The sequence below is a fragment of the Mytilus galloprovincialis genome, chromosome 5 (assembly GCF_965363235.1).
Source record: "Mytilus galloprovincialis chromosome 5, xbMytGall1.hap1.1, whole genome shotgun sequence".
In the NCBI taxonomy this organism is placed as follows: Eukaryota; Metazoa; Mollusca; class Bivalvia; order Mytilida; family Mytilidae; genus Mytilus; species Mytilus galloprovincialis.
In genome coordinates, this window is record NC_134842.1 from 61,044,393 (window position 1) to 61,069,666 (window position 25,274).

At 31.5% G+C, this 25,274-nt stretch overlaps 2 protein-coding genes and 1 long non-coding RNA gene across 4 annotated transcripts in view; 2 read left to right on the forward strand and 1 right to left on the reverse strand.

Annotated features, from left to right (window-relative positions):
* Positions 1–3,098, reverse strand: part of LOC143076188 (uncharacterized) — a 19,234-nt gene extending 16,136 nt beyond the window's left edge. The window contains exon 1 of one of the 2 annotated variants that reach the window (XM_076251881.1): positions 3,013–3,098. In XM_076251881.1, the coding sequence (XP_076107996.1) occupies positions 3,013–3,047 (35 nt within the window). In that variant the 5' untranslated portion in view covers positions 3,048–3,098. Of the gene's footprint in view, positions 1–2,813; positions 2,856–3,012 lie in introns of those variants that run through there. The other variant, XM_076251882.1, reaches the window with a different exon arrangement.
* Positions 2,906–16,833, forward strand: LOC143076190 (uncharacterized). Its single transcript, XM_076251884.1, has 6 exons — positions 2,906–3,245; positions 4,364–4,442; positions 5,286–5,386; positions 7,046–7,131; positions 14,480–14,547; positions 16,450–16,833. Exons 1-6 carry the CDS (start codon positions 3,150–3,152, stop codon positions 16,719–16,721), a joined length of 702 nt encoding a protein of 233 aa, XP_076107999.1. The 5' UTR covers positions 2,906–3,149; the 3' UTR covers positions 16,722–16,833.
* LOC143076191 (uncharacterized) lies at positions 11,812–13,795 on the forward strand. Its single transcript, XR_012978555.1, has 2 exons — positions 11,812–12,618; positions 12,999–13,795. It is a non-coding gene; the product is annotated as an uncharacterized LOC143076191 (long non-coding RNA).
* Positions 16,834–25,274: the final 8,441 nt, after the last annotated feature.

Sequence of the window (25,274 nt, forward strand, 5' to 3'; positions counted from 1 at the left end):
GTCCAGTAATGGCTGACAAATAGTGATAAGGTGTATATTCGTAAAATTTTTGATGTCATAATTAATACAAAATATCTGCACCACATTGGAAAATTGATTGTTGAATGACGTCAATAGTTCAAGCAGGACAGCTTCTTGGGTCAACAGGAACAGATTTTTATAAGGTGTATTAGAACCCTGATTAATCAGATTGATTTCCATTAAAATTGGACAAATTGAATGTTTAAAAAGATAAGAGAAATGATCAGATTAGAATAGCTTGAAGTGATAAAGGTGTTATTTTTTTGTTTTATAAAAATGGATAATACACTGTTTACATTTACTCAGAAGAAACTGTTCCAATTATTCTTTATTTTGATTGGTTAATTTGTTACCTGGATACAGGATGCTCTTATATATTTCTGTCTAGGAATTTGCGGTACATTTGAAATTTATCGTTGAAATTACTTTAAAACAGATACTGCAAGTTTCTCAAATAATGTCTAAGAGTATTTCTTGTTAGGTTACTAATTTAAATTGTTTCTTTGCAGAACTTTTCTGATAGTGTCACTCTACACATGCTCTATTGCTAAATATGTGAAACTTGAAAATGCTGATGTTTTTGCATTCCGGGGGGCTTCCATAGGAGAGATTACTTATCAACAGGGAGTATTTATCAGGGTTATAATTGTTTAAATATTCATTGTGGTACTAATGACATTCATGTTTTATCTATTGATCAGTTTAAGTCTTCCTATTGTAATTTGATTTCTGCTGCTAAATTTTTATTTCCTTATATATATACATAATATATGGTTATTGCTTTGTCTGGTATTCTTCCTCGACCTGTACTGTAGATTTGAGGAAAGGGGTATGAAGATTAAGGAAATTAATATGGCTTTGTTGAATTTATGTTTGAGTTATAAACATGATAAAGTAGAATTCATTCATTCGTATAGATATTTTTTGAAATGTGGAAAGCCAAAGGTGGAATTATTTGCTTATAAAGATGGTGGTTTACATCTTAATTGTGAAGGTACAAGGCAGTTAGGTTTATATTTTAAAAGAAGGGTTGCTCATTTAATTTAGATATCTTAACTTGTCATTTGAGATGATTTTCTCAAGCATGTCAAGTGGAGTTAAACATGTTAAAGGATTAGAAATGGTTGAATTTCACGTTTCTACCATATATACTTCCTTTAGTTTTTTAGTCTATGGTTGATATTATTTCTTCCATTCTAAAATTGGTATTAATGGTATTTTCTTTATTTATATTGTCCTTAATATGTAGTGGTATTACTAACTTTTTATTTTTTTGTATGATGTTGTGATCATGATGTTTTTATTTATATTATGTACTAATATTTTTAATTTTATATTGCAGGTACATTTAACATGGGTAAGGGACTCTTTTAAGTGAGTATTTTTCACACTGTTGGGTGATGTTTCTTTTCATATGAGGTATGGCTTAAGCTGAATCCGGGTCTGTTCGCGCCCATTCACGTTCGCACCCACTCATGTTCGCCCCCTTTCACTTTCGCACCGTACATGTTCGCGCCCAATTTCAATTGGTTTTGTGTTTAATAACAATAGCTTTGTAATCAAGTTTTGGCAAGTGTATTCTTATATATTTGTTGTCATTGTCACAAAATAAAATGAGACAGCATTTGTTTTTGTGTTGAATAAATCTTAATCATGTTTTGAATAGCCTGTATTGTTAAAAAAAATTAATCCTTTCTAAATAAAGTGGGATTCTGTCAACGTATTATTTTGTGTTGAATTTAACTCTTAATCATGTTTTGGTTAGTGTATTGCTATAACTTTGTTTCATTGAATTGTCATGTTTCAAGATAAAGTCGGATTCTGACGTTTTTTTTTTTGTGTGTTGAATAAATTGTATCATATTTTGGGTATTAATAGTGTATTGCTATATTTTATTGTTTCAGATCAAAGGGACCAAGCTGTTATAAACAATTATCTTTTGTGTTTTTCATTTAAAATCTTGAATGTTTTACTTACACCAAAGCTATTTATAACAACAATCATGATTTTCCAATTATTCAACTGGAATTTGAATTAAAATTGGGTGCGAACGTGCGAATGTGTAGGGTGCGAAAGTGTGTTGGGCGCTTAAGCTTTTTTGTATGGAGAAAAAAAATATGTTCAGGGTTGATATTGTTTCTTCCTTTAATTTAGTTTTTGCTTGATATTATTTCTTGCATGCTAGATTTACAAGCTTATACTGTGTATTGTTTAGATGTTATTTAAACTAATTTGTTTAAATCTTTGTTCAACACATGGGTTTGTTTTTTGGCGGCCGTTGGCTTGGCTTGTTTAAACGATCTGTTTGGCTTATTATATTTAATTATTTCTAATGGCTTGGCGCTATATTTGCTCATTAACATTAACTCTATTTGTGACTATCACTAGTATCAGTGATAATATAGTCAAGTGTTTATCCTGTGCTGTGAAATATATTTTGTCTGTCGGTTTATATATATATTGAGCCGTAATAAAATTGAGTAACTGTGATTTCTTTTGAGAGAAGACTGGTTATTCTTAGCCAATATTTTGAGTTGCCCAATATCAAACAGTTTAGAAACATGAGGAAGCTTTATCGGCAGACATCAATTTGTCATGAGAAAACCATGCATGGTTTTAGCCTTTATCATTTATGAGACACATCCTACTGGTCCACTCTAAACTACTTCGTGTATATTTTTTTTGCTATGTCAAATTTGATAAGTACATATTCAAAAGTATGTTTAACTGGGTAATTGGATTAAATGACTTAATTGCAAGCAGCAAAGACATAAATTGTCAGCTTTGTTTACCATTTTCATGACCATTTGAATTTTGTATATGGCACAATTTATAACCAATGAAAATCCAAAGATTTTTTTATCGGAAGTCCTCGGGATTATTGAACAAGATGTTGAAAATCCGGATTTTATTTTTTTGATTATTTTTGATTATATATCATACAGCATATAAGGGATACATTGACAGCACAGAAGAAATATGATGACTTACAAATTATCATACAATTTTCCGTTCCAACTGCTCATGAGTAAAATAAATTCACAATCAGGTTCACCCAGGTTTGTTTTGCAAACATACCCGACATTTGTATCCGAATTTAGTGAAAGTACTAGATATCCGGTTTGAAAATGGACGGAAAAGAAAAAAATGAGAAAAATGTTGTTGTCGCAAAAACTCCTGCAGAATTACAGAAAATGAGACTTGACAAATTAATGAAGAATCCAGTAAGTTAAGAAAGGTTCTATCACAGTAAACGGCTTATCATTGGGTTTAATAGGTTCTTCTTCGTCAGGTTGGGAACATCCCTTCTAATGAGGGATAACACACAACAAAAATTCTATTAAATCTACATCTGCATGGTTAGTCAGATCACATATTGTCACTTAACGTTATTTGTTTTCTTATAATGATTTATATATATAGTTTGATCTCTACTGTTTATCATTTGTCATGTTGTAAATATGTTTTCGTTGTTATGTCATATGTATGCTTTTTGCAATAAAGTATCCTTAATCTTATGGCATTATGGCACAACTGTTCTCATTGGTGCATATTACGCCTTATGTGAATCTTCCTCCATGTAATTTCCTCCAGGTACGTACTTTAATTTTGTTTTTGCTGTTGCGATTGAGGTTGCAGATATTCTGGTAATTCAAATCCTCCTGTTTTTGCAAGGAAGACCGAAATGATTTCTAACTTCCGTTTATATTCTTCTGTGTGTTCTTGTTCTAATCTAGCTAGTAGGGTGCCTGTGTTTATATTACGGATTTGATTTCCTTAGTAATTGGGTGGTACATTTCTTCTCTGTAACATTCATAGTTCCACAGCTGCATAACTCGGTGGTGTTTTGCCCTGTGTGTTGTTTGTAGTAATTTAGCGTGGAATAACCAGTTCTTAATTGTATGAAGATACTGAAGATTTTTTTTGTTTTGGAGGGAAATCAAAGATTGGGATGTTTTTGACATATATATGGTGTTACATGTATATATCAAAAAGGTCTCTTCCAGTGTTGCTTATCTCCCATCGTCTTTGTCACTTCAGCATGACACTCTTGTTTGCAGCTTGTTTAACGTCTTGAAGGGTAATTTTGTTGTTTATTGGCAAGAGTTGTGTTGCTTCTTCATTCAAAGAAAATTGTTGATTTTTACCACATTGGCTAATCATGCTAATGGTCAGGTGCATTTTCTCCTCACAGCTCTTTAAAACAATGTAAAAAAATGATTAAAAATTTAGTTGTTGAAATCATGAAAATTTATATGACTCTTTAAATTTTGAATAATTCATTAAGGAATATTTCTTTCACAATTTATGATAATGAATTTAAATTATTTTCTGTTTTCAGTCAAAAGAAGTTTTTATTCCTGAGTCATCACAAGAAAGAAAGCCTCGTGATCCACTGGAATTTATAAGAAATGTTTGGGGTAAAAGGAAAGATTTATCTAGAATAGATGAACAAATCAAGTTGACCTAAATTTATTTCTAGAAGGAATATACAAACACAAACACAGTGAAAATAACCCAAATATTTACCTTTTTAAGGGGTAAAAAAACCCAACTATTTAACAGGAACACAATGAAGATAACACAAGTTAACATTCCAGAAGGGGTTAAAAATATGCTCAAACACACAATGAAGACAACTAAAACATACTTTTCAGAAGGAATAAAAGAACATACCAAAATGCACAATGAAAAAAACAACCTAAAATCTATCTTCCAGAATTCGAAGGGCTTGAAGGGTAAAAAAGAACATACACAAGAAATATACCTTCCAGGAGAGCATGGAGAGTAAAAAAGAACCTATACAAATAAAGGATATTATATATGTATAAAACACACAACAAAGACAATCCAACTTTACTTCCTAGTAGGGGTAATGGAACATTCAAACACTACAAAATGGTGAGGTAAAAAATATATAAATGAAATACAATGATTTATTTGTTACAGACCTCACATGAAGTGTTGAATTTTATACAAAATTTATCATTACTTTTTTTTCAGCATGTCACATTTAAATGATTTTCACCACCTCTATGAAGCAGCGCCAACTATAATAGTAGTGGTGATTTACACTGTAACCTGCATAAAATTCTGAATTTACACTACATGTTATGTTTTAAGATTTTTTATTACTAATATTACCACATTACAACATACTTTTCATACAGGATAACATCTACCTGTATTTAAGATAATTGCACCCGTTTTTCTAGCATTTTTGCCTTAAACAAATTAATTTTTAGACTTACATTTCTTGACAGGTTCCAGCGCAGGAGCAGGAAGTGGAGATTTCCATGTCTACAGAGGAGTAAGGCGGAGAGAATATGCTAGGCAGAAATATGTAGATGAAAAATTTGAACGAGTAAGATTAATAAACACCTGTTGTATATGCACAATACTTATTCATAATGCTAGAGGTATATATATACAGCAATACCTGTCAATAGAATCTATACAACAATTTTTTTTTTTGACAGATCACTTTCAAGAATCAAGGTGCTTGTAACCACTGAGGGTAAAGATTGCTTCAATTTAACAGTGGGCATTAAAATTAAATATTGCATAAGTTGTAGTTGATTTAACAGCAATTCTAGACAAAGGAAGATAACTTCAATGAGTTTTAAAGATGACTTTAGCAATGACATCATTTATATTTTTAGAACAAATATTAGATTACTGCGCATGCACCTTGCAAAAGTTTTGTAATTTTCCTCACAAGTGTAACATCATTTTGTGCCTTGAATATCTGAGCATATATTACATCGATAAATATCTGGAAATGTTTATGGATAGGATGTATAGAATGTTATGATCAATGCACTATATTTTGTGTATCAAAAAAGGTAGTGATAAGCCTTGGAAGATTTAGATATCAAGTCAATCCATAAGGGTTTAATTGCATGAACCTAAAAACTGTCTCAGTCTTAACATTCATGAAATTTAAATGGTAAATTTGTAAGCGTTTATATGTATTTGTCAATTAATAAATTATGCAATCATTCAAAACCCTACAGGTGAGGTTGACATGTAGTATAGGAATTGGTCCTACTTTTTAGTATCAGTTGACCTTGGTTATAACAAATGTTAAATGTATTTGAATTTTCAAATTTTGTTATCTGATGATCATGATGAATGTTATTTCCAGAAAATTGTTATGCACTCTGGAATATGTACCGCAAACAGGCAGAAGCAAGACTTTAATACAATATTACTTTAAGCAAATTTTATTTCTAATATTCATCTAATAAATAGTATTTCACGATTAAATGCTTTGCATGCATACCTATAGAAAATTTATACTTTGTTTGATATAAACATTCATGGTACATTGTATGCTTTGATGCATAAAATACACTAAGTATAACTATTAACAATGGATGGAAAGATAACAAGTTCATACTAAGGTACATGTATGTTACTACTCATGGGTTGCTGCTTTTTATGCCCCACCTACGATAGTAGAGGGGCATTATGTTTTCTGGTCTGTGCGTCCGTTCGTCCGTCCGTCCGTCTGTCCCGCTCCAGGTTAAAGTTTTTGGTCAAGGTAGTTTTTGATGAAGTTGAAGTCCAATCGACTTCAAACTTAGTACACATGTTCCCTATGATATGATCTTTCTAATTTTAATGCCAAATTAGAGTTTTTACCCCAATTTCACGGTCCACTGAACATGGAAAATTATAGTGCGAGTGGGGCATTCGTGTACTGAGGACACATTCTTGTTTTTTATAGCTTCATTATACATAAATACAGTTGACATAAATGTGCTTTAGCCAATTAAACAAAATATTCACTACCACCAAGCATGAACATTAAATCACAAAAACCAGATTATGGATGTTTTATGAATATCAGTAAAAAATCCACACACATATGCAAAAAGAACAATATAGAGAATAGTAAATGTCAACACTTGAAAGACATCTCTAAACATTGATTGATTCTTTTACAGTATTACCTACATTCTTGGAAAATAAAAAGAAATTTCAATACAGTATATGCTAAATATATTTTTTTGTTTAGGATAATGCTGATGCAGAATATCAGAAGAAGCTGGAGAAGAACCAAACAGAAGCAGAAATCAGAACAGCAAAGAAAAGGGCTAAAAGGTTGTTAGAATATACATTGTGATTGGGAACAAGAAAAAGATTTGAATAATAGCAATAAGGGATAGTGTAGAGTGATATTTTGAACTGTCAGTTTTGGCATGCAAATGAAGGCATTTTACTCTGTAAAATACATTGTGGATAAATATATTAGTGCGATTACTTATTTTTAGGGCTTAAGGGAAATTAGTTATTAAATGCTAGTAAAATCTGTAAATGAAATGAAATTTACAAAAGTAACCTTTATAAAACCTATTTTAAAGAGTCTTGTATTTATCTTATAGGTAATTTTGATATTTAGTTGTTTAAGTCATGCCCCTGACTGTCTGTTTGATCTAGGAATTTGATAAAAAAAAAAATTTATTTAAAACTATATGACAATTTTCCATACGCTTCAGCCAACAAAAGTTACATTGCTTGGATACATTATTTACTTGATAATTACAACTATAATTTTCATTTGCATTGATTTTTTTCTCTTTTTATGAATATTTTCACATTGTTCTTATATTGTGTTGAGTCCAAATGATGAAAAATGAAATTTATAGTAGTACTTCATGTACTTATAGCGTAATTTATCCTGATTTAGAGTAATTTCTTGCAATTTGATTGGCTGGTATTGTCCAAATAGATTTCAGTACAATTTTTTATTACATCAATTCGCATTATCTCCCTTATTTATTATGTCAATTGGAATTATCTCCCTTACACCATTGCTTTATAGTCCTAATGTTTTTAATTTTTCACAGTTTTAGATTAAATATCTAAATATATTTGGTTGATATTGTCCTAATATTTAATTTGAATATAATAATATGTAATATTTATAACAAAATCAGGATAAATTCGTTACACACTGTGTAATTAATAGCATCCAAGCAATGTAATCGTTGTTTCAATGTTTATTCAAATGAAGAAGGCCATAATGGCCAAAATATTTTTATACAACAGCAAAAAAATTTGCGGTCGTATATTGGTATCACTTCGTCGTCAGCGTCGTCCGAAGACGGATGATAATAACTTTAGTATAAGTAAACAGACATCAATAAAATTTTAACACAATGTTTATTACCACAAAAGGAAGCTTTGAATTGATTTTGGGGGTTATGGTCCCAAAGGTTATGGGCCCAAAGGGCCCAAAAATAGCATTTATCTAGTGTCAGAACAATAAGTTGTGTATAAGTATTTCAATTGTTCTGAAATTGTACCACAATGTTAAATACCATAAGTAGAAGGTTGAGATATATATTTTAAGGGTTATGGGGCAAACAGTAATAGGAATAAAGGGCCATAAAGGGGCCAAAAACACATTTTTATACGACCGCAAAAATTTTAATTTTTTGGTCGTATATTGCTTTCACGTTGGCGTCGTCGTCGTCGTCGTCCGAATACTTTTAGTTTTCGCACTCTAACTTTAGTAAAAGTGAATAGAAATCAATGAAATTTTAACACAAGGTTTATGACCACAAAAGGAAGGTTGGGATTGATTTTGGGAGTTTTGGTCCCAACATTTTAGGAATTAGGGGCCAAAAAGGGCCCAAATAAGCATTTTCTTGGTTTTCGCACTATAACTTTAGTTTAAGTGAATAGAAATCTATGAAATTTTGACACAAGGTTTATGACTACAAAAGGAAGGTTGGGATTAATTTTGGGAGTTTTGGTTCCAACAGTTAAGGAATTAAGGGCCATAAAAGGGCCCAAATAAGCATTATTCTTGGTTTTGGCACAATAACTTTAGTATAAGTAAATAGAAATCAATGAAATTTTAACACAAGGTTTATGACCACAAAAGAAAGGTTGGGATTGATTTTTGGAGTTGAGGTCACAACAGTTTATGAATTAGGGGCCAAAAAGGGGCCCAAATAAGCATTATTTTTGGTTTTTGCACCATAACTTTAGTATAAGTAAATAGAAATCTATGAAATTTAAACACAAGGGTTTATGACCATAAAAGGAAGGTTGGGTTTGATTTTGGTAGTTTTGGTCCTAACAGTTTAGGAAAAAGGGGCCCAAAGGGTCCAAAATTGAACTTTAACCTATAGGCCGTACTTTAACCTATAATGGTTTACTTTTTAAATTGTTATTTGTATGGAGAGTTGTCTCATTGACACTCACACCACATCTTCCTATATCTATTTGTGTGATTTCATCAAAAATTGAATAATTGGGGTTCTTTGATATGCCGAATCTAACTATGTATGTAGATTCTTAATTTTTGGTCCCATTTTAAAATTGGTCTACATTAAGGTCCAAAGGGTCCAAAATTAAACTTAGTTTGATTTTAACAAAAATTGAATCCTTGGGGTTCTTTGATATGCTGAATTTAAAAATGTACTTAGATTTTTAATTATTGGCCTAGTTTTCAAGTTGGTCCAAATGGGGGTCCAAAATTAAACTTTGTTTGATTTCATCAAAAATTGAATAAATGGGTTCTTTGATATGCCAAATCTAACTGTGTATGTAGATTCTTAATTTTTGGTCCAGTTTTCAAATTGGTCTACATTAAGGTCCAAAGGGTCCAAAATTAAACTAAGTTTGATTTTAACAAAAATTAAATTCTTGGGCTTATTTGATATGCTTTATCTAAATATGTACTTTGATTTTTGATTATGGGCCCAGTTTTCAAGTTGGTCCAAATCAGGATTCCATATCAAGTATTGTGCAATAGCAAGAAATTTTCAATTGCACAGTATTGCACAATAGCAAGAAATATCTAATTGCACAATATTGTGCAATAGCAATTAATTTTCAATTGGAGTTATCTTTCTTTGTATAGAATAGTAGTTGATAATATATGTTGGAAATTTGCCAGACATGACTATGATGTCATTTTCTATTTTTATTTGCCAATAACTTTATGTAAATAACTTCATTGGAAATTTGCCAATATAAAATGTTGCTGATGAAGCTTTTTTTCCTTATCTTATCTAAAATGTTTTTAGATAATGTATGTTGGACATTTGCCAGACATGACTATGATGTCATTTTCTATTTTTATTTGCCAATAACTTTATGTAAATAACTTCATTGGAAATTTGCCAATATAAAATGTTGCTGATGAAGTTTTTTTTATTGTTTTATACAATAAACAATGTATATTCACTTTTACTACCAACCAATCTTTACCATTCAGTGATAACAAGCACTTTATTTTACATTTTAATATTTTATGATGTATTTAAAAGAGTAGTTATTGTTGCAAACTCCATTAGAAATTTGAATTGATATCAGTTTTGGAAAAAGGGAAACGGGGATGTGAAAAAAAGGGGGGGGGGTTAAATTTTTCTCATTTCAGATTTCATAAATAAAAAGAAAATTTCTTCAAACATTTATTTGAGAGGATTAATATTCAACAGCATAGTGAATTGCTCAAAGGCAAAAAAAAACTTTTAAGTTCATTAGACCACATTCATTCTGTGTCAGAAACCTATGCTGTGTCAACTATTTAATTTTAGATTTAAAAAGTTTGAAGAAGAAATCTTTAATTGATTTGTAAAATCTTGACATTTGTTTTGTGTAAAAAAAAAACCCATTTAATGTCAAAAATTTGATCACAATCCAAATTCAGAGCTGTATCACGCTTGAATGTTTTGTCCATACTTGCCCCAACTGTTCAGGGTTCAACCTCTGCGGTCGTATAAAGCTGTGCCCTGCGGAGCACCTGGTTGTAGTTTCAAGTCAATAAATTGGAGTTATCTTTCTTTGTCCAGAATGGTTGTTGAATCATCTAAAACCAATGCTTTATATAATCTTCTTTGGAAATTGGAGTTATCTTTCTTTGTCCAGATTAGAAGTTGAATCAACTTAAATCAATGCTATATACAATATACAATGCAATATTCACTTTACTACCAACTGATAAATTAAAGCAGTCTTTACCATTCAGTGATTACAAGCACTTTGATTACCATTCTAGGGTTATGCCCCTTTCCAAGTGGAAAAATTGAAGAATTTTTTAGTTTCTGTTCTCTTAACTTAAGTTTGTCTCAACTAAATTTAATGAAATAAATGTGTATATAATGCTTATAACCTATAAACTCAGTTTAAGTTCAATTTTTTGGCAGCTTCACTTTTACAGTTCTTGAGTTATGTCCCTTAATAACGTTATATGCTAGTGGGGGGCATCATCTGTGTCCAAATCCCCATTTATTTTTTTAGAAGTTACTATTAATTAATATTAATTTTAACCGTGACTGTATGACATTTTATATTTTAATATTTTATGATGTATTTAAATGAGTAGTTATTGTTGCAAACTCTATTAGAAATTTGAATTGAGATCATTTTTGGAATAAGGGAAAGGGAGAAGTGAAAATTAAATTGGGGTGGGGGTCAATTTTTTTTTTCTTATTTCAGATTTCAGAATTTAAAAAGAAAATTTCTTCAAATATTTTTTCTTTGAGAGGATTAATATTCAACAGCATAGTTAATTGCTCAAAAGCCCCAAAAAAGTTCATAAGACCACATTCATTCTGTGTCAGAAACCTATGCTGTGTCAACTATTTAATCACAATCCAAATTCAGAGCTGTTTCAAGCTTGAATTTTGTGTCTATACTTGCCCCAATCGTTCAGGGTTGGACCACTGCGGTCGTATAAAGCTGTGCCCTGCGGAGCATCTGGTTGAAGGTTTAACTACCAGACATGGGGTAATTGAAATATGTAATTGTAATTGACTAATTAATTACAATTTATCATGTAATTGAATGTAATGTGTAATTGAGCATTTTTTCAATTACATGTAATTGAATGTAATTAATTACATAGCCAAAATTGCCTGTAATTGACAATTACTTTTCAATTACAAGTCAATTACATTTGAAATTTTGGATCAAAAGATTAAATCTTGTGTTTTCTCAAAAAATTATTAAAAGCAATAATCTTAACAAATGTTGTAAGCTGACAAAGAAAAGCCTTCACAGTATACTTTCTGTATTAACACAACCATGGTAGATTCTTCATTTTGTATTGAATGATAAAAAAAATGTAGACACATGCCATAATTTTAAAAGAAACCACTAGGAAGTCACTGTCTTGACCTTAATTAGTAGATTTAGATAGATATTTTAAGACATTGATTTAACATAATTAACTTTATTCAAGGACTTAAATAACCAATAAATATAACCTCTGGCTATTTGTTTTATTACAAACTATATAATGACTGTTTTTATAACAGTTATGTTAAACAGATATAAGGCTAATTAGAGAGAGATAAATATACCCCTAGGGCCTATAGGTACATGTTTAAATTCTTGAAGGGATAATGCATATGACAAAATCTCACTTGCAAAATTTGTTCACTATATATATGAATGTTGAAAGAAAACATTTTATCAGATTTAAAAATGAGCTCCAAGAGTGTACTGGAACATTTTACTGTTCCTGATGACTTCCAAAATGGAAATACTTTCAAAGGAAAATGTATGCATTGTGGCACCCTCATTAGTGGAAGTTATAAAGTTACATCCAACTTTGTTACACATATGAAGGTAATACTATATAAGAATTTTAAAAATTAATAAATTCATAATGCTTCTTTTTCATTTCTAATCAGATTTCATTTATCTTATATCCTCTAATAGCTTACATTTAAATTTGGAAAATATTTTGTTTATTAAATTAATTAGTTGTGATTAAAACTAAAGTTTATTTTTGTTTTAAGAAGTCAGATTTCTAAATCACTTATTTAAGATAAATAATTTGAATAAGCTGGGATAAAAATGAAAATCATTTCAAAAAATAAAAAATAGTGCTCTTTTTTTGTATCATTTACAATCAAATAAATTTAAATAAATGTAAAATTTCAATAGGTAAATTAAAACAATTTAATATTTTCAAGATATTAAATAAGGCCTTTTGTAATTTTCAGAGAAAACACAGAGATTTGTACATTCTGCATTCTGAGAATAAAGAAATTCAACCAACATTGACACAATGCATAAAAAAAAGTGTAAAATATTCACCGTCTGATCCAAAACAGTTAGAAATGACAAATGCTCTTATAATGTTCATAGCTGGGGATCTTTTACCACTCTCTATTGTCGAAAGTGAAGAATTTAAAAACTTGATGGAAAAAGCTGACACTAAGTATCAAGTGCCTAGCAGAAAGCATTTATCTTCGAAACTTCTACATGAAAAATCGGTTGAAATAAAAAATAACCTTGTAAATACTCTTAAAAGAGCTGAAAGTGTGTGTTTAACCATTGATCTCTGGTCTAGTAGACAAATGAGAGGATTTTTGGGAATCACAGGCCACTTTATTTTGGACTGGGCTATGAAGTCTGTCATGATATGCTGTAAACGATTCAAAGGTAGACACACAGCAGAATCCATCAGGAGTGAATATGAAGAAGTTGTTACTTCATTTGAAATAGGTTTTAAAATTGCTGCAATAGTCAGTGACAATGCTAGTAATATGGTCAAAGCATTTTCAATTCCTGGCTTTGATGACTTTAAGGTAGATCATGAGAGTTCTGATGAGGAAATTGATGATGTAGACAAAGAAATTGAAGATGATGATGGTCAAATGTAATGGGAAAATGCTTAAATAAGTTATATGACACAATACAAAAATGTATATACTAGTTGAACACTGTCTAATTGTTATAACTATAGAGCAATGTATAATACTTATGTACATATCATAGAATAAATGCATGTTTTCAATGTTTTATCTTAAATTTCCTTTCAAATGTAATTGAAGTAATTAATTACATTTGCCAAGTAATTGGAATGTAATTAATTACATTGGTAAAAAAAGTCAAATGTAATGTGTAATTTAATTGAAGATTTTGTAATTGTAATTGAATGTAATTAATTACTTTCAAATGTAATTGACCCCATGTCTGTTAACTACACACAGTTGGAATAAAAGTTTAGCATAACATATATATGTTTGAACACAGACATGCCCTTACAAAACAACTCTCTTTAAACATTGATCCCAGGTTTACTAAAAAAACTACAAACATATTTGTTTTATTGTTCTAGTACACCATCACTGCAATGAAGAAGTAAAATATGGTTTATATTATATACACAATTCATCCAACATTTCCATTAGTGATTTCAGATCACTTTGAATGATCTAAGACTTTATCTTTTTAGTTTTTTTGTTAGAAGACAACCTGTATTGCTATGCAGAAGAAAAAAAACTAAGTTATAAAATTCGAAGATGTGGTATTGCCAATGAGATAACAATCTTTTTATCTCGGAAAACATGAATTAACTATACTATTTCAAGTTTTAAACGTTGATAATAATAGGTATATAATACTTTTTGGTTAATTGCAAAACCAGTATTTGATTTTAAATCTTGACAAATGAGTAACAAATTAACCTTTTTACCAGATTGAAGAAAAAGCAGAAGCAAAAAGGCAAGAAACCCAAAAAGGAACAAGAAGAGAAAGAAGAATCAGGTATGGCATTTCCTGTTTGGTTTAATTGTAATGCTGTCACATTCTAACAAGCTTTAAGGGGCCAGCTGAAGGACACCACCGGGTGCGGGAATTTCTTGCTGCATTGAAGACCTGTTGGTGACCTTCTGCTGTTATCTGTTCTATGGTCGGATTGTTGTCTCTTTGACACATTTCCCATTTCCATTCTCAATTTTATTACTAGCTAAAAAAATAATGCAGAATAGGGGAAAATCAATCACAAGTTGAAGAAAAATAGACAATACTAAGGGAAAAAAATAAACACGGTGATGTGTCTAGCCTTTATAGGATTTTGATATTATGATAAAATTAGAATAAAGTCAATGAGCCATGAATGAAGAAGCTGGACCGTAAAAACTCAGTGGAAATGAGAAATGAAATGCTACAATATAAAACAACTGCATATCAAATACCATAGAATTGTCATAAGTAGTTCTCTTTTTAATTGTCCTCAAACAAACATTAGCATGTAAATGATGCAATTTCAAAAGTCAATGAACAATGATAAGAGAGGGAGGCCAGAGATGTGCCAATACTAATATATATGCATACCAAATATCATTGAGCTACCACTATTGGTTCCCCTTGAAGTGACCTAATCACAAATTAAGACATAATTGAAAAGCTGCTGTCATTGAAAGAAATGCCTTGCCCTGTTAACTTCATTTAGGCAAGACAGAAATGTCAAAAAGACCAACTACAGTTCACTCAAAACAGAAAAATAAATCATATCATTGCAATCCATCTTAAAACAGGAGTTAATCCTGACATTCTCTAAGGGGAATTAGTTTCTGCTTCACTACTTACACTGTTCATGTTTCTCTAATATTAAAGCTGAAAAGATTAATTAAGGAAAAGGGGAGAATTGTGGTTACTACAAATGGAACATTTTTAAGGTCATATGTTACACAGTTAATAAAGTTATGATAGTGTCTATAAAATTTAAATGGGAAATTGCAACTTTTACATTAAAAATCCTTTTATTGAAAGCAGTTAGGATTTATCAAGAATATCATTCAACGAAATGCAAGCCCATGAATAGGATGTCCATTTTAAGATGTATACTCCATATGTAGACCCTTATAGAATAGTTATACACAGAAATTGAAAGTTCACAGTATTACAGAAATAACTAAATATCTTAAACAAATGCAAAGTTCCAGAAATGGACAGAATAAAAAACAAGTTTCATTTAAGTACCGGCAAATGTGTAAGTCACATGACTTTGACCTTATCTTTATGTTTCTATTATCTTCATTCAGTTTTTGTGTACCCGACCAATAAACAGAGATCATCTTGATTTTAGTTCATTTCATGGATCAAGGATTATCTTTGAATTTTTAAATGCTTACATCTGTTTTTTAAAATATCAAATACAATTTGTGCTAGAAAATTAACATGTTGATCTGACTTCAGAGGTTTGTCATGTATAAATATGGAGTCTTCTATATTTAAGACCTTGATACAATACCCTCACTCTAAGAGTGGAGCTATAGTGCATTAACCTCGTCTTTCTATGCATCTGACCATCTGCTCTCCTTTGACCTATAAATATTTCTATCACAATTTTCTCCTTTAACAATATGGCTTCATACTTGGTCCCCAGCTTATGAATGAGTTGCAATATGTGAGTATTGTTCATATTTGCCAGACACCTACTTCTTAATTATAGATACTATGTTAATCAACTTCAAATGTTTCGTTTCTCTTTACTTAAGTACTACGCAACAAAATAATTTAATTTGTAGATATCATGATAGACAACTCTTGCATTTCAGCTAAACACTATAGATGACTATTTAAGAAGGTGAGACATTTTATTGAGTCTATTTGAAGATTACATTTGGATACAAATAAATATTCATGTAAAAAGTTTTATTTTAGATGAAGATTCAGAAGATGAAGAAACTGAGGAATCTTGGGAACAAGATTGTGACAAGGGACACAACTCAAATCAGAATGGGGATATGGGACATAACTCTAATCAGAATGGGGATATGGGATATAACTCGGAGGAAAATTGTGATACTGAAGTAAAGTCAGAAAAAAGTGAAAATCATAATGATAATAAGAGAAAAGGTTATAGAAGTAATAAACAGCATGCTCTTGTTGATGAAAAACAGTTTCAAATATCAGCAAATACAAATGGAAGCTAGTCATTAATTTATATACATGTAGTTGGTGTTTTAACTTTTTTAATGTATTTTATCATTTTTCATTCAGACAAATAAATTTTAATGTGTCAGTAATAAATGATTATTTTTTTTACTCTGAACTATTGATTTGATGGCAGCTTTTAAATAGACTAATGTATGGTTAATGGTAGTTTATAATGAGTGTTTTTTTCAATGGGGATATTTAAATTGTGTTGTTGGCTGGTTTTTGTCGAGCCAGTGACTTTTGTCGCAGAAAGGTTAACATAGGGATAGTGATCTGCGGCAGTGTCGTTTAGCTAACTTCTTAAAAGCTTTATATGTTAGAAGGTGGAAGACTTGAATGCTTCATACTTTGTATATGAATGCCTAAGGTTACTAAGTTTCCGTCAGTCACCTGTCCAATGTCCTTGACCTCATTTTCATGGTTCAGTGACTAGGTGAAAAAAAAGTTAAGATTTTTTGTAATGTTAAATTGTATAAGTAATAGGATAACTATATTTGGTATGTGCATACCTTGCAAGGTCTTCATGCCTGTCGGACAGTTTTCACCTGACCTAACCTAATTTCATGGATCAGTGAACAAGGTTCAGTTTTGGTGGTCAAGTCCATATCTGAGATACTATAAGCAATAGGTCTAGTATATTTGGTGAATAGAAGCACTGTAAGGTGAACATGTCCAACTGGCAGGTGTCATCTGGTCCGAGACCACAATTATTTCGTAGTGCATTTCTTTTAGAACATAAATGAAAATAAAAAAAATCCCACCTGCGCTTTCTCAAAGAAACTTTTACAGTGTGTTGTACTACTTTTGGGACAAATTATATCAAAATTATAGAAAACTTCATCGTCTCTAACTCAAAATATGGACAATTTTATGTTTAGGGCGTCTTGAAATCTTTTGACAGCTTCCGAAGTGCTAATTTTAAACCTTTTTCAGCTGGACCAAATCACTACTTTCCTTTAAAATTCTGGACCCTAATTTTTTTACAGTGTAATTTCACCCCCCTACTTGCAATTTGAGGCATTAAACATGGAGAAATAAATTTGGAAGGGGTATAAAAATTAATGGCAAGTAACCCACTGTCAACACTAGGGACTATATTTGTGAACAACGAAAATCAAGGGACGACAATGGTGGTCTAGGACCTAATAGGGTAGAAAGAGTTGACAAATCTCAAAAAAACTTGGTATGACCAAAGCTTAATGAATTATAACACTGCTTACAAAGTTTCATGACAATAGGATGTATATTATAGACATTAAGTTAAGTTCTATATTCATCTTTGCGTGTAAAATTTTGACGTTAAAATTGAAAAATTTCAACTATCAACATTTGGGGCTTTAAAAATTAAAATATTGCAAAAAAAATACTTTTTAAATGCCTTAATATATAACTTATCATGTACTAAAAGCAACAGAGTACTCATTTGATTTATCAGACTTGGCATAATTATTCAAAAGTTAAATTTATATGAGCCTGCGCCTAAAAATTGAGGTTTTTCAATGAAGGGGGGCCTTACATGAAGATGTAATATTTTCCAGTAATTTTAAATTTGTGAAGCTTTTTGGTTATAAATAATCCTTACATATGTATTGAAAGCAAGGGTCCGGAAACGGTCATATATGCCAGTCTTGACCTAAACTGAAAGTATTTTGTCCTAAATGAGTAATTGGGATTTAGGACAAATTTTATTTTTTTACAGAAACAATTTCGGTCATTTAATGTCATTTCGTTGAGATCGAGTTTCTAACATTGTCTAAATCGCCATTTTGAACTTATTTTTTTTTTGTTATCCTTTTCCTGTTATAAAACTGCCACTCCAGTAAAGTGTTATAATCCTGAGGGCCCTCCTAATAACTATAGTAATGCCTCGGGAAATATTGGCTAATGATCGCTAATCTCTTTACCTGTGTTTTTAATTAAATTTTCTATTGATCACAAGCTCAGAACTAATTTTTTAAAGAAATTAAAAGTTCATAACAACTGTCTGCATTATTTACTTACTTTTCTCAGCTTAGACAATTGTCAATTCTGATTTAAAATTAAATTAAAATTAAAATAATTTACGTAGAACAAAATATTGTTTCACTACAAACACACGTGCTTTGTTTACTAATACGCATGCTAGAAATGCTCTTCCAAAAATTAGACACTAAATCGTAAATTCAAAATGATTTCATGCTAAATTAAACAAGTCCAACTATTATAATTTATATTCAAACACTATTAAAGGTAAAACAGTTAAAAAGCCGACGATTTCCTGTGAATTTGATAAACAAAACTAATCCCGGAAATGAGTCCGGAATTGGTCGTTTTACTATTGTCGTAAAACATCCGGTTATAATTTTGTCTAAAAAATGGTAAGAAACGTAAGCGAAGTTTGAGAAATTTACCGTTTTGAGTCATTAAAATCATTTCATTTTTAATGTTGCCTTCCTTTTATTGCTCAAGATCGATTTTAAGGAAAATGGTAGGGAAATTTCTGAAGTAAATGCGATGCAACAATTAAACAAGTTCGTTGATGCTACGAGTATGACTGTATGAGCATAAGAATACCTGAGCATAATACACACAATCTTTGTTTGAAAAAGGGCACCAACTTTTAAGTTATCCGAAAATGACCGAAATTAGGTGAAAAAATTTCCGGATCCTTGATTGAAAGTACTTTAAATGGAAAGAAAAGTTACAAATAACATATCATATTAGTTTAAAAGGGTCTTAGGCCAAGTAAGACTGGAAAAAAATTAAGGGTCAATTTAGGCCGTGCCACATATTTACATTAAAAAATGCATATTGAGGCTATATAGCTATAAGAAATAAAAATTTGTGTCTTTTTTATCATTTCTATACTCATGTGACATGATACAACAAATCTGAGCACAAAAAGACTTGCAATTAACTTTTCTTACAAACAGTATGGTCTGATACAAAGATTTTTGCCTTTTTAGGGAAAAACTTGCATGCAATTTATTCTCGACAGGCTTATATTTAAACCACTTGCTATCGTACAGAAGAAAAGAAAGATATTATGTGAAATGGAACAAGTACAATAGACATTGTAAAGTGCTTTTGATACAAATTTAGTGAGGTCTTTATTATGGACTTCAAAATTTTATGTACCAAGCTCCCCACTTTTTACTTCATCCAAACGGCGTTAGACAAGGGTCATTTATACAACACATTTTGCACATATTGTCTGAGATAATCTTCTTTTCTGTAGATTCAGAGTTCATAAATAAGTAAAAGAACTAGATAAATGCATAGAAACACAAATATTGACACATGAAAACCTGTCAGATAGAAAGTCAGGATGCCATTTATGCATCAATATTAAAAAAGCTATAAATGCCTATTTTGACCATAAAATGCCAAAATTGGTCATTTTTGCAGAAATTCTATAAAATAAAAGTTTAAATCCTTTAGTTTCATGCTATTTGACAAATTGACACCATCAAATCATTTAGGGAAGTTGCTAAAGTACAGATTCTATATTAACAGATTTCACCTCTTAGGTCCGAGACCACAATTATTTCTTGTGCATTTCTTTTAGAACATAAATGAAAATAAAAAAAATCCCACCTGTGCTTTCACAAAGAAACTTTTACAGTGTGTTGTACTACTTTTGGGACAAATTATATCAAAATTATAGAAAACTTCATCGTCTCTAACTCAAAATATGGACAATTTTATGTTTAGGGCGTCTTGAAATCTTTTGAGAGCTTCCGAAGTGCTAATTTTAAACCTTTTTCAGCTGGACCAAATCACTACTTTCCTTTAAAATTCTGGACCCTAATTTTTTTACAGTGTAATTTCACCCCCCTACTTGCAATTTGAGGCATTAAGTGCCAGTCTACCCAAGAATCAGGCAGTGGTGAAAACATGACCAAAAAAACCCACCCTATTTGATATTGATTTCAGTTCATTTATGTAGTTATGCACAAAAATAACATTCATTTCCATTTTCTGTTCTGGTAATAGAAGATACAATTTGGTTGAAATGCACTAGAAATTAACGAATAAGGGGAGATAACTCTGTAATTTGCTATCATTCTAACCAATTTTCTAACCAAGTTATTTGATATTACCAGACACACACAAACGTAAGACTAATACTTTTTAACTCAGGATGATGATTAGTATTAAATAGCATGATTAGCTCGGTGGATTTTTTCTAACCATGTTTTAATTTTACCAAAATTGCCTGATTCTTACAAAGACTGGCACTTAAACATGGAGAAATAAATTTGGAAGGGGTATAAAAATTAATGGCAAGTAACCCACTGTCAACACTAGGGACTATATTTGTGAACAACGAAAATCAAGGGATGACAATGGTGGTCTAGGACCATCTGACCTTGACCTAATTTTCATGGTTCAGTGGTTATAGTTAAGTTTTTGTGTTTTGGTCTGTTTTTATGCAGTTAATCTGCATTATGCGAGCACCCTAGATTTGTGGTCTACCCAATAAATGCTGAAATACTTGCCATTGTTATTATCTAGCTGGCTACTATGTTATATATAACTAATTGAACACTTTTTTAATACTTTTAATTCTGGATTACAAAAAATATGACTAGAAAAACCTTAAATGATCGTCGAATCACCCAAAACTTTTGAAGTTGCACATAGGAAGTAGTGCTCATTAGGAATTCTAATGTAGTTTATTATCGCCTGTGCTTTTGGCTAAGATGTCAAAAAACAATTGTATGAAATATTTAATCGCCGAAAATCTTTTAAGACAAGTAGTTTAGATTTCCCAAATGACAAAAGTCGTAGGAATACTGTTTGTCATCAATACGTAGTACAACTACATCAGTAGTCTATTATATAATAAGTTCAAATGTTCATGCTGTTGGCGGCAATTTCAAATTAGAAGACGAAATTCGTATCATTTCAATTTGGAGGCAGGGGTTCAAATTAGCGGTAGTCCGAGGTCCGCGACCTTCCACTTTCGACTTGGTTACTAGCCACGCCCGACGGGCCTTCCACTCTGAGACAACTATATCACATTTATAGTAGTCTCAGTTCCACTTGAAAGAAAATTAAAAGGCACTGGCTACGGTTACATGGAAATGTAACAATAATAAAAATATTATTGTTACATTGGAGACTAATTGCCGGAATGCAAAGTTGGGTAAGGAACCGATTAATTACGAATGTAAATAATTATTAAGGCTACGGTTACATTGCGTTATTGTTACATGAAAAACAGCAATGTACGCTAGATTTATTAAACTTAAATCTTCTATATAGTTTTGTTGCTTAATTCATTCATGTCTACTAAATAATACTTGTTATAATAATAAATGATAAATATTATTATTCAACAAATGGTGTTTAAATAGTTTTAGGTATTAATGGATTTGATGTTCTTAAAGATACTACTTCAAACTAGTAGTGCCAAAGTCGAAAAATATAGTTCAATGGTTTGTTGTCGAAAACTCGGGATGAGAAAACTGTTTACTTTTAAGTATTTAACTGCACACCTACTCGTATATTACTGTCATTATACTTTGAACAAAAGATGAAGAGATTCCTATTACCAATTTTGTTTGGGTGAAAAATTTAAAAACTTGCATGGGATGCGTTTGAAATGAAACTGAAACAATATCAAGACACAAACTTCATACAGCTATACAAACGCACTTACCAAAAATTGATACATCAAAAGCAAAGTTTGCTAACTGTGAACTAACACTGTGAACTTCTGTATACATGTATAAAATTGAGAATGGAAATGGGGAATGTGTCAAAGCGACAACAACCCGAACATGAAGCAGACAACAGCCGAAGGTCACCAATGGGTCTTCAATGTAGCGAGAAACTCCCGCACCCGTCGGAGGCGTCCTTCAGCTGGCCCCTAAACAAATATGTATACTAGTTCAGTGATAATGGACGTCATACTAAACTCCGAGTTATACACAAGAAACTAACATTAAAAAATTATACAAGACTAACAAAGGCCATGCAAAGGCTCCTGACTTGAGAAGGGCGCAAAATTGCGGCGGGGTTAAACATGTTTATGAGATCTCAACCCTCCACTATACCTCTAGCCAATGTAGAAAAAACAAACGCACAACACTACGTATAGTAAAACTCAGTTTAAGAGATGTCCGAGTCCGATTTCAGAATCCATGGAGGACGTACTATAAAAAAATCAAAAAATTGTATGTTATACTTGTATGTATTGTAAATATAAGATAATGTCTTGAACTTTTATTATTTAGTACATATTACTAGTCCCATCGAACATTGCTGTTTTTCATGTAACAATAACGCAATGTAACCGTAGCCTCAATAATCATTGTTACATTCGTAATTAATCGGTTCCTTATCCAACCATGCATTCCGGAATTTAGTCCCCAATGTAACAATAATATTTTTATTATTGTTACATTTCCATGTAACCGTAGCCATGGCCTTTTCGCCAAAGTCTCCAAATAAACGATCTCAAAACTTATTTTAATCATTATTATTCATGACAGCGATGTCAATTTTGTTCAATCGCTAGCTATATACAGAAAATCGCCGATAAAAAATGTGTTAATACGAGTAAAATCGTATCTGACTGACAAAAACAACATTGGAACACAATGACAATGGCTGCCGTGAAAAAGACAATTACAATTTCGGATCCGATTCCGGAAGCGGATAAGGGTAATTCCGGGTTTTTGGCGAATCCAGGCAGGTGACAAAATACATCTATTCATGGTAAATGAATATAAACACTAGAATTGAAAACCAAAAGATATATGTAAAAGAAAGAAAAAGCAGAAAATATTTTAAACAGAAACTCAAAATTACTTTTGACAAATTTTAATGTCAAAATCCAATACAATGTGACAGCTGGGAACAGTATATCTAACAATATATATGTTCCTGGTCACAGTATAAATTTTCTTTATCAGTGATAAATGTTGATAATGCATGTAAGATGCTTTTAAACTGTAAACATATTACTGCAATTTTGAAGGGGTATTTTTTTTGTCAATTTTGAAGGGTCAGTTAAAGAAGCTGGAAGATTCTTACTTTATTTTCACAAATAACTACCTGAATGTAGGCAAATCATATGATATATAGGTGGCATCCTTTGGGCCACTCTACCCCTCCTGTTTGATAACTTTGAAACGGATGAGATCCCCACCTCTCAACCATATACATTCATGTATGGGACTATATATATATAACTAATCAAATGAAATATAAGGGGAGTCCATGGGGTGACCCACCCCCTCCTGTTTGGGAACATTACTGACGAAACGGCCGAGATCCCCACCCCTAAACAATATTTATTCATGTATGGGTCAATATAACTAATTAAATGAAATATAGGGGGAGTCCCCCTACCCCCTCCTGTTTGAGAACTTGGAAAACGGTCGAGATCCCCACCCCTAAACCATATATATTCATGTATGGGACAATATAACAAATCAAATGAAATATAGGGGAAGTCCCTGGGGTCACCCTATCCCTTCCTGTTTGAGAACTTGAAAACCCTCGAGATCCCCACCCCTAAACCATATATATTCATGTATGGAACAATATAACAAATCAAATGAAATACAGGGGAAGTCCCTGGGGTCACCCTACCCCTTCCTGTTTGAGAACTTGAAAACCCCTCGAGATCCCCACCCCTAAACCATATATATTCATGTATGGGACAATATAACAAATCATTTACATTTACTATGGGCAGGTCAGTCAGACCTCACCTTTGATCCTTGTAGTAGTGAAAATTTGTCTGATTTGTGTTGCATAACTATTGTACTATAGAACACATACTCAGTTTTCTTTACAGGGAAACCAGTCCATTCATACTATAACATGTTCGTACTAAGTCAACACGTACTACTAACAGTCAACTAAAACCAACGTTAACTACCTACTAGAACAACTACAATCATTGCGAACTTGTACCACTGCAGACTCACCATAAAAAATATACATTTATATATTCATTGCTATTGAAACCTTGATAACATATAAATTATTTGCCTTAATAATTAATTCATTAGATAAACATAAATATACAATATATGAATGTTTAATGCCACATCAGAGTCGGATTTAGAGGGTTTTTCAGTGGGCCCACTCCCCCCATCCATTTTTGAGGAAAAAAAATGGTTGATTATATAGAGAATCACTGAAGCATGACTGGAGCAGGTCCCCTGTTAGGCAGGCAGTGGGCCCCCACTTATGAAAATTTCTGGATCCGCCACTGCACATAATTACGTTTGCCTGGTTTTTGGTTAACTGCCTTCAGCGCTTACAGCGCTTTGATTCTTGTACTGTATGCAATAGGTCTACTAATCCCTTCCCTAGATTTTCCATCAAACATAATGGAATTTTGTGATGGAACAAATGCCACCAAATTCCATCATGTTGATGGAGTATTGGAACAACTTTCCATCAACTTTCCATCAATGCTGGAAAATGGTTGATGGAAATTGTTTGATGGAATTTGTGTTTATGATGATGGAAAACTGATATTGGTATTTTTGCCGTCTGATGGATAATTGAGGGAACATTTTAACCGATGGAATATTTTCCAT